Here is an 11,119-nt window from a genome sequence, read left to right as displayed (position 1 = left end):
CCGCCCGGAGCCTGTCCCCCACAACGGGAGGGGCCACAACAATGAGAGGCCCGCGTAACGCAAAAAAAAAAAAAAAAAAAAAAAAATGTTTAAAGACCACCCACCAAACACAAACACACACACACACACACACACACACACACACACACACACACACACACAAAGCGCTAGAAAGGATACAGAGCAACTAGAACTCTCATACTCTGCTGATGGGAGTGTAAAATGGTACAATCACTTTGGAAAATTATTTGGCAGTATCTATGAAGCTGAATGTATACACATTCTGTAAGATTCAACAAATTCATTCCTAAGTATGTATCCCAACAGAAATGTGTACATATATTCACAAAAAAACATGTACAAGAATGTTCATAAAATCACTATCAATAAAAGCCCAACTGGAAGCAATCTAAATATCCATCAATAAATAAATGTCATATAGAGTGAAGTAGGTCATAAAGAGAAAAACAAATATCATATATTAATGTATAAATGTAGAATCCAGAAAAATGGTATAGATGATCTTATTTGCAAAACAGAAATAGAGACAGACGTAGAGAACAAACGTATGGACACCAAGGCGGGGGGGATGAATTGGGAGATTGAGACTGACACATATACATACACTACTGATACTGTGTATAAAATAGATAACTAATGAGAACCTACTGTATAGCCAGGGAACTCTACTCAGTGCTCTGTGGTGACCTAAATAGGAAGGAAATCCAAAAAGGAGGGGATAGATGTATATGTATAGCTGATTCACTTTGCCGTACAGTAGAAACTAACACAACATTGTAAAGCAACTATACTCCAATAAAAGTTAAATAAATAACTTTTATTAAAATAAATTTAAATAAATAAATGGATGAATGAATTGTGGTACAGTCATATAATAAAATACTATACAACAATGAGAATGAATAAACTATTACTACAAAGAGTAACATAGGTGAATTTCTAAAACAAAGTTGAATGAAAGCAGACAAACACAAGAGAATACATGCCGTATGTTTAAAAGGCAAAACTACTCTCTGATGTTCGAAGTGAAGACTGTGGTTTTAACCTTGGCTAGGGATAGTGACTAAAAGGGGACCAAGGAGCTTCTGGGGTTCTATTTCTTGTTCTGGGTGCTGGTTATGTTCACTTTGCGATAATTCATTGAGCCATACACTTAACGACATATCTTTTTTATATTTTTATTATACTTCCATAAACAACAGAAATTTAGTGAGAAAAGATCTGGAGTCATCAGAAAAAAGATCATGGATAAGTCTTAAGAAGTGGGCAGGAGGGGGGAGGAATAGATTGAGAGGTTGGGATTGACATATACACACTGCTGTATTTAAAACAGATAACCAACAAAGACCTACTGTATAGTACAGGGTACTCTGCTTAATATTCTGTAATAACCTGAATGGGAAAAGAACTTGAAAAAGAACAGATACATGTATATGTATAACTGAATCACTTTGCTATATACCTGAAACTAACATAACATTGTTAACCAGCTATACTCCAATATAAAATAAAATTTTTTTTTAAATTTTAAATTCATATATCCATTAACCCAGCAACCGTATTCACTCCTAGACACTCAGTCTTACACGTATAATCATACATATGTGAAAAGTGCATTGTTTATAACAGCAAATTATTAGAAACCACTTAAATGTTCATTTATTGAGATCTGTTTCAATATGTATGATGTGTCCATGCAATGGAATATGATGTAGCATTTCTTAAATGAGTTTTAGATGTACAGATATTAAACTATTTCCAAGTTACATTTGTTAAGTGAATAAATGATGTATAGTATGTAATCTGCATTTATGTATGAAATTATAAATTCATCTTTGTTGTTTAAAAAAAAGAATGGAAACAAAAACAAAAAACAACAAAAAATCAAAAATAAAAGCAAAATTTATTTAATTATGTTCTAACTAATACATAGCACTATAAAATTGCACATAGTTGATTGACTGGTTTATTCATTCTATCAAGCCACAGATATTTATTAAGTGCCTACTGTATGTCAAAGCCCTGTTCTAACAGCTTGGAACACTAGAGTGAATGTCTTACAGAAATCCTTTTAGAAAGTTGTCTTTCAACTTGTATAGTTTCATAAATACTATATAATGATGATAATGAAGATGCGTACTGACCGTTTAAATACTATATACTGCTTTCTTTTCTAAAAAATTAATTTTTATTGGCATATAGTTGCTTTACAATGTCATGTTAGTTTCTACTGTATGGCAAAGTGAATCAGCTATACATGTACATATATCCCCTCATTTGGGGATTTCCTTCCCATTTAGGTCACCACAGAGCACTGAGTAGAGTTCCCTGAGCTATACAGTAGGTTCTCATTAGTTACCTATTTTATACATAGTATCAATAGTGTATATATGTCAGTCCCAATCTCCCAATTCACCCCACCCCCCTTCCCCCTTGGTGTCCATACGTTTGTTCTCTACGTCTGTGTCTCTATTTGTTTTGCAAATAAGATCATCTACACCATTTTTCTAGATTCCACATACATGCGTTAATATATGATATTTGCTTTTCTCTTTCTTACTTCACTCTGTATGACAGTCTCTAGGTTCACCCACATCTCTACAAATGACCCAAATTAGTTCCTTTTTATGGCTAATATGCCGTTGTATATATATATACCACATCTTCTTTATCCATTCCTCTGTTGATGGACATTTAGGTTGCTTCCACGTCCTGGCTATTGTAAAGAGTGCTGCAATGAACATTGGGGTACATGTGTCTTCGTGAATTATGGTTTTCTCTGGGTAAATGCCCAGTAGTGGGATTGCTGGGTCGTACAGTAGTTCTATTTTTAGTTTTTTAAGGAACCTCCATACTGTTCTCCATAGTGGCTGTATCAATTTACATTCCCACCAACAGTACAAGAAGGTTCCCTTGTGCTTCCCTGGTGGCGCAGTGGTTAAGAATCCGCCTGCCAATGCAGGTGACACGGGTTCAAGCCCTGGTCCGGGAAGATCCGAATGCCACGGAGCAACTAAGCCCGTGTGCCACAACTAGTGAGCCTGCACTCTAGAGTCCACAAGCCACAACCACTGAGCCCACATGCCACAATTACTGAAGCCTGTGCTCCTAGAGCCCATGCTCTGCAACAAGAGAAGCCACTGCAATGAGAAGCCCGCGTGCTACAACGAAGAGTAGCCCCCGCTTGCCACAACTAGAGAAAAGCCCGTGTGCAGCAATGAAGACCCAACACAGCCAAAAATAAATACATAAAATTATTTTTTTTAAAAAGACATATTAAGTTATTGCTTTTATTTTTTGCTTCCTAAAAGGTTCTAAAAATGAAAAGACCTCCCTGATAGAGAGAGGGAGAGAGGGGGAGAGAGAGAGACAGAGACAGAGAGAGAGAGAGAGAGAGAGAGAGAGAAAGAAAGAATGACAGAGAGAGAGAAGGAAGGAAGGAAGGAAGAAAAGAAAGAAAGAAAGAAAGAAAGAAAGAAAGAAAGAAAGAAAAAGGGAAAGGAAAAGAGAAAGGAAAGGAAAGGAAAAAGGAGGGCAGGACTCAAGCAATTCTTCAACACTGTATTTATCTGGTCATTTTAGCAAAGCTATAAGCTCCACCAGGAGACAGTCTATCTTACACTTCTTTTATTTTCTGTCCCATTGCTCAACACCATTCTGGGCATGGAGTAGGCACTCAATAAAAACTAGGTGGGGTTTTCTTTTTTTTTCCAAATAGAAGGACAATCTGGAAAAGGTCCAGAAAAGAACCACAGGAATGATCAAAGAGATGAATAAAAGGTCCTAGTGGAAAGGTTAAAATAAATTGAAGCTGTTTAGCTTGGAGAAAAAGCAACTGAAGAGCTAAGAAGTAACTTAGAATAACAACACTTGAGCTGGAAGGAATCTCTGAGATCTTCTAAGTCCAACCTTTTCCTTTCACAGATGAGGAAACTAAGACACAGGAAGAGGTTGCAACTTGCTTAAGGTAGTTTTAGGATTAAAAAAAAATTTTTTTTGGGCTTCCCTGGTGGCGCAGTGGCTGCGCGTCCGCCTGCCGATGCAGGGGAACCGGGTTCGCGACCCGGTCTGGGAGGATCCCACATGCCGCGGAGCGGCTGGGCCCGTGAGCCATGGCCGCTGAGCCTGCGCGTCCGGAGCCTGTGCTCCGCAACGGGAGAGGCCACAACAGAGGGAGGCCCGCATACCACAAAAAAAAAAAAAAAAAAAAATTTTTTTTAAGTTTCAATTTACAAGGTGAGGAGAAAATTTACCCAAGTAGCATGAACATAAATACAACAAAAATAGCAGTTACAATTTACTGAAGATCTCCCATATGCCCAGCACCTGTACGCTTGCTGTTTTACTTATGTTATCTCACAACACCCTTGAAAAGTTGATACTATTTTTTCCCATTTTAGAAATAAGAACACTAAGGCTCAAAGAAGTAAAGTTCATTAAGGGGTAAAACATGTATTCAGAGCTATCTTCTTTCCCCTATATCTAACTGATTTCAAAAACCTGCATAGAGTTCAACAACATTGGCTCATGTACACTTAGCACCCAGATCTTAATTTCTAAATATTCCAAATATCATTCTCCAATAAAAGGATCCAGGGCTCCTGGGGGGAAACTGTTAACTCTAGGGCTACAGCAAAGAAAATACAACATGAACCTGAAACATCTTGTGGTGCCAAGAAACAAGGAAATGTTCAAAAAATGAAGGCACGTAGAAAGGAACTTGAAGGAGTTCTCAACAGCCAAACATGGAACAATTTGATCAACAAAATAATGAGAATAATGCATTATAACTCACAGAATAAATATGCATTAGCTCATTACTGATACAAACAAAATAATTGAATAAATAAATAAATGGAGAGGAAGTGACAGCTCTTCCTTACAGTAGAATTCCAATCAAGAAATGTAGTAGGCAATGATGGAATTAGAAAATGACCATCGGGCTTCCCTGGTGGTGCAGTGGTTAAGAATCCGCCTGCCAATGCATGAGACACGGGTTCAAGCCCTGGTCCGGAAGGATCCCACATGCCGCGGAGCAACTAAGCTCGTGCGCCCCAACTACTGAGCCTGTGCTCTAGAGCCCGCGTGCCACAACTACTGAAGCCCGCACGCCTAAAGCCCATGCTCCGCAACAAGAGAAGCCACCACAATGAGAAGCCCACGCACTGCAACCAAGAGTAGTCCCTGCTCGCCGCAACTAGAAAAAGCCCACGCACAACCACAAAGACGCAATGCAGCCAAAAAAAAACAAATTAAATAAATTTTTAATAAAAAGAAAATGACTATCAAGCAAACACCATAGTAATGACTGTTGCAGTCAAGAACCATAAATAGAATTACCACATGATATCACAATCCCACTTCTGGGTATATATCCAAAAAAATTCAAAGCAGGATCTTGGAGAGATGCTTGTACACTTATGTTCATTGCAGCATTATTCACAATAGCCAAGATATGGCAGTAACCCAAATGCCCACTGACAGAATGGATAAAGAAACTGTGGCATATATATAGATATAGATATATAGATATAGATAGATAGATAGATAGATAGATTAAATGGAATATTATACAGCCTTAAAAAAGAAAGAAATCCTGCTCCCACCCCTCACCCCTGGGTGCCCACGGACCCAACAATAAACCCTTATAAGACATTTTATACAAACATTTACAAGTTGTTGTAATAAATTATTCAGCTTAGGCTGCTTCATCTTTTGTAGTTCTTGGACCTTTTCTTAATCCTTTAAAATGGACATCACTGATTGATCCTTTCAGTCACTATCTTCTAAGATCTTGGAAGTTTCGGAACGTTTTTATATTTATGCAAAAAAAGGAACAAAATAGTTGAAATAAAAGTTTTTATCAAAACTCTACCTCCTGGGGCTTCCCTAGTGGCACAGTGGTTAAGAATCCGCCTGCCAATGCAGGGGACACGGGTTCGATCCCTGGTCCAGGAAGATCCCACATGCTGCAGAGCAACTAAGCCTGTGAGCCTCAACTACTGAGCCTGGGCTCTAGAGCTTGCGAGCCACAACTACTGAGCCCACATGCCACAACTACTGAAGCCTGTGCCTAGATCCCGTGCTCCACAACAAGAGAAGCCACCACAGTGAGAAGCCCGTGCACCACAAAGACCCAATGCAGCCCAAAAAAAACCCAAAAAAACCCCCACAACATTGTAAATCAGCTATATTGCCTGTGCCTAGATCCCGTGCCCCACAACAAGAGAAGCCACCACAGTGAGAAGCCCGTGCACCACAAAGACCCAATGCAGCCCAAAAAAAACCCAAAAAAACCCCCACAACATTGTAAATCAGCTATATTTCAATAAAATTATTCTTAAAACTTCAAAAAGGAAAGTATGATGAGAAACAGGATATTTGCATAATCTCAAAGTATCTTCTCACAAGACACCTACTAATTACAAAGGGGAAAATAGTACTTTATAGTAGAGGAAGCTGACAGACACCAATTTAATAACCAAGTCATCAAAGTTAACATCACCAGTAATAACTGGCATCATGTATCACCTGATATGACCCACTGAGAAGGAAACAATATCACTTTTGCCAAAAATGCATAGCCTCAATCTAATCTTAAGAAAATATTAGACGAACCCCAATTGAGAGACCAAAAAAAGGACATTAATGGGGAAAAAAAGTAAAACTGGAATAAGGTGTATAGATTAGTTAATAGTATCACATCAATGTTCACTTCCTGGTTTCAATAATTGCACTATGGTCATATAAGATGCTAACATTAGAGGAAGCTAGATGAAGGGTATAAGGGAACACTACCATTTTTATAACTTTTCTGTAAGTTTAAATTATTTCAGAAGTTAAAAAAAACTTTTTAAGTAGACTCATCAAAGTATGACAGAACTTTAAGAGGTTACTTAGAAAAGACAGATTAGAGTCCAATGTCCCTAGCCTTTTGAAAATGATAATAGGATTATAGCATTGGACATTACCTTAGAGATCATCTGATACTACCACTCATCCAATGGAGGATACTTTTATGCCAAGCCCCTAACATAGCCTTCCAATCATTGCTTGAATACTTCCAGTAAAAGTAAATTTACTTTGTCAAAATACAGCCAACACATCCCATTACACCACAATTCTAGTTAACACAAAGTTCTTCCTCATTCTAAGCCAAATCTGCCTCCCTGTCAGATATATACCTAAGGATGTCATTCTGAGGCAGAGTTTTCCAACCAGGAGAACTCAAAGATGGGAAGATGTACCAGTGAGGTAACGTCAATATGACAAAATGTCCAGTTAATTTACAATGGCTAAAATTACATCTTGTCAGCATGAGCTAAACAATTTTAAGTTATCTACATGGATGTTTTGCTATAATGCCCTCCCAGAGCCTAATATATAGTACCTGGTATATATTAGGTACCCAAGAAATGTTTATTGATTCAAAGAATGAGGCACAAGTCAGAGATTGATGTAATGACCTCCTCCTTCCACCATCTCTGCACACATTATTTACAAATGATTTAGAACTTATAGGATAAATTCCACTAAAATTTTCCAGTGCACAAAAATAAAAATAAAAACAGAACCTAGCCCAACTCTGAAAAGAAATAGCTACATGACTACCCAAAGTAGATGCCTCTTCTGCACAAGCATATTCTTCATTCATTCAACATACATTTAGTGCCTTCTCTGTGCCAGACTTAGTGAGAAGCCCAGGAAATACAGGTAAAAATAAGACATGTCCTCAGAAGGGCAAGGCTTATACACTAGCTGGAGGGAATTACTCTATATTTTAAGTATTTTAATATATTTTATTTATTTATTTAAATTATATAATATATAATTATATACATCAAAAATAATTTTTCATTGCATTAAATATGAAAAAGAAAGTGAATGGCTACAAAAGGAATTTATATAAATTGGTAATGAAAATAAATTCCCAGTAGATAAACAGAGAAATGACGTAAGTATGTAATTTTTACAAACCAGAATATAACTGATAAACAGAAAAATGTTTAACCCTGATAAAGAAATGCAAAGCAAAACAAGGTAACATTTTCTACCCAATTAGTTTAAATTTTTTAAAAACACCCAATTTAGGGGAGGTGATGATGAAAAACTAGTTATATAAACTTGCTGGTGGCAGTATAAACTAAAACAACTTTTTGGAGAGGAAAACTGCTTATACTCTTTGACCTAGGGTACACCCTCCTAGAAATTTATCTTTAATAAATAATTAAAAATAAGAAATACTATATAACAATAAAATGGTAAGCACATTAAAGTCTACAAAAAATCTGTAAATAATTTTAATATAAACAAAGGCTTAATAAATAACATGTAGCCATTTAAAAAATTAATTATGAAATCTATCTAACAACGTGAATAATGTCTGCTCTAATAAGTGAAAAAGCACCAGAACATAAAATTTTGTGGATATTCGTTAAGGTACCTAGGGAAAAAATTAGTACACACATACATACTTAAGGATTGGAAAAGAACCAGCAGATGTTTTCAGGTTTGAAGTCATGGGTGATTTTTATTTCCTTTATTACTAAATTATTTGTACAATTAACAAAAATCAGGAGAAAAAACTCTCAAGGAGGGTCCAAAGTAAACTACATTATAAAGAATCATGTGGGGGCTTCCCTGGTGGCACAGTGGTTGAGAGTCGGCCTGCCGATGCAGGGGACACGGGTTCGTGCCCCGGTCCGGGAAGATCCCACATGCCGCGGAGTGGCTAGGCCCGTGAGCCATGGCCGCTGAGCCTGCGTGTCCGGAGCCTGTGCTCTGCAAAGGGAGAGGCCACAGCAGTGAGAGGCCCCCGTACCGCCAAAAAAAAAAAAAAAAAAAAAAAAAAAAAAAAAAAAAAGAATCACGTGATCAGTGGTAAACTAAGGCCTGAAATAATTGTTCCTTGGATTTTTATGTTCATAAAAAGGAAAAAAATAAAGAAACATTTTTTACCCCAAATAAAAGTGGCACAAAGTGGCTACAAAAAGAAAACTGAAGAAAAGTTAACTCTGAGATGAATATCTGGAAACACTCCCAACAGTAAAAATCATCAGACTGTAGCATGGTATCCTAGGCTAAGTTCCACTGCTGGGGTATTTAGAAGCAACGCCCTAGACACCATACAGTAGGAATCAGTCCTGAGCTGGCACCACAGAGACCCAGAAGTGGTCTCATGAGGTTTTTCCATCACACAATTTGGTTGGCTAATATATAAATACATGACATTTGCACATAAACACTAAGGTTTTTTCATACCAAGCAAAGGATAACAAATCTTACCTGGGAAGTACCAGACAGAGGCCTGCCGCACTGTCCCTGTGTATGAGACACAAGTAGCAATCGGCTGCATACCGGAACCCACTGGGAGGTGCTAATCCGGTTCCTCTAGAGAAAAAAAAAAATAGTCTGTCAGGAATCTATATCAGACTCCATGTGTAGAAGGCAAAGAGTGTACCTAAGTCTAGAAATCCTGCCAGAACAGGGCACATGAAAGGAGAATTTCCAAAACAGGACTAGGACCAAGCCTCCCCATGCTCATCTCTCCTAGGATAAAATGTACCCCTGCCTACCACAGACTAGACGAATTCTGCTAATAGCTGACCCAAACTGGAGGACATGAGCTCCCTCTCAGGAAAGTAACAAAATAAACCTACTTCAGGCATTTTACAGTTAGCTTATCATTTAAATCAGAGTTTGCAATTCCTTTTCATAAACACTGATTTATAAGCTCTTCATAAAATCCCTTTACAGTAAACAGTGCCAGAATTACCATTATCCCCAAAAGGATGAAGAAACTAGGGCTGAAATTTTTAGGATGGGAAAACACACTTGGGCAATTTGATTTCCAAGACAAAGGGAGATTAAGTGGCTGTTAGAGCTATGACTGAGGTTCAATTTTTCCCTCTGGCATTAACTGACCTCAAAAAGGTCTCTGGACTAAAGTGAAAGGTTAGGCTAGAGAAAGGAGGAGCTCTACCTTGTTAAATGAGAAGCCTGCTTTACTTTATGAACCTGAAATACAAGCCACTGTATAAATATGGCATCCACGTACACTGCACTGGAAATCTCTATTCTAGAAACCAACTCTGGGAGATCAAAGGGTTTCTTTCACTTGGCCTGTAGACCTTATAGGGCCATAATGAGGACTGGATATACCAAACTGTCTGAAAACACTTTGCCAAGCATCAACTACAATAGTAGGAGTAAAAGATCCGTATCCTAGTTTAAACTCAGCTACTTTAATATAATCTTTAGAAGTAATTACACCTTTATGACACTCAGTTTCCTCTTAACAAATATTAGTAATACTTATAAGCACTTACTATGTGCCAGGTATTTTTCAGGTACTTTACATATATGAACTCATTTAAACCTCATAATCACCACCCAATGACTTAGGTATATTGTTATTATCCCATGTATATGGATAAAGAAATGGAAGTATGGATAAGATAAGTAACTTCCCAAGGTCACATGGCTAATAAATGGCAGGGTTAAGATTTGAATCCAGAAAGCCCAACTCCTGGATCCATGCTCATTTATGGGATGAAAGGGTAGAGGAAATATCCCCAAAGTCCCTTCTAGCTCTACCACTCTATGACCTAGTCTTGAACCAATTAAAATACAGCATAATACTATGGGAAGAGTCCTGTACTTGGAATCAGAAAGCACTGATTTGACTCTTGGCTCCCCTGTCAGTGAGCTATGAGCCTTTGTTGCCTCTTCCATAAAGTAAATAAAAATCCCTACCTCTCAGGATTTTAAGGAAAAAAAATGTCCTTTGCAGTATGTCCAACTCAATAAATATTAAGTTGAATCTGAATCTCCATTTCCTCATGACTAGGCAGGAAGGGCCAGGGGTAAGGGGGAGAAAGGTATTAGAATTTTAAACCCAGAGATGCTTTCTAAAGTTGTGTAACCATTTCTAATAGGCTACTCACAGCAACTTATATTTCAAATTAAAAGTAAAGCTTAAAAATAGGATTTTATTTCAGCTGAGGTTTGACCTGTTGGGATTGTTTTCAAATGAGCTACAATTACTGGCTTCTTGTTTACTAACAGCTGACACATTTACCAGAATCATTCCATGTCA

The 11,119-nt window shown here is 37.6% G+C and overlaps 1 protein-coding gene across 1 annotated transcript in view; it reads right to left on the bottom strand.

The window, feature by feature from the left end:
• UQCC1 (ubiquinol-cytochrome c reductase complex assembly factor 1) overlaps positions 1–11,119 on the bottom strand; it is an 89,081-nt gene that overhangs the window by 68,627 nt on the left and 9,335 nt on the right. Inside the window, exon 2 of the mRNA XM_028499895.1 lies at positions 9,307–9,411. Coding sequence (XP_028355696.1) covers positions 9,307–9,411 — 105 coding nt within the window. The remainder of the gene's footprint in view (positions 1–9,306; positions 9,412–11,119) is intronic.

Source organism: Physeter macrocephalus, chromosome 14 (assembly GCF_002837175.3).
Source record: "Physeter macrocephalus isolate SW-GA chromosome 14, ASM283717v5, whole genome shotgun sequence".
In the NCBI taxonomy this organism is placed as follows: domain Eukaryota; kingdom Metazoa; phylum Chordata; class Mammalia; order Artiodactyla; family Physeteridae; genus Physeter; species Physeter macrocephalus.
The sequence above is the reverse complement of the archived record's forward strand: the minus strand, read 5'-3'. Positions and strand labels throughout refer to the sequence as shown.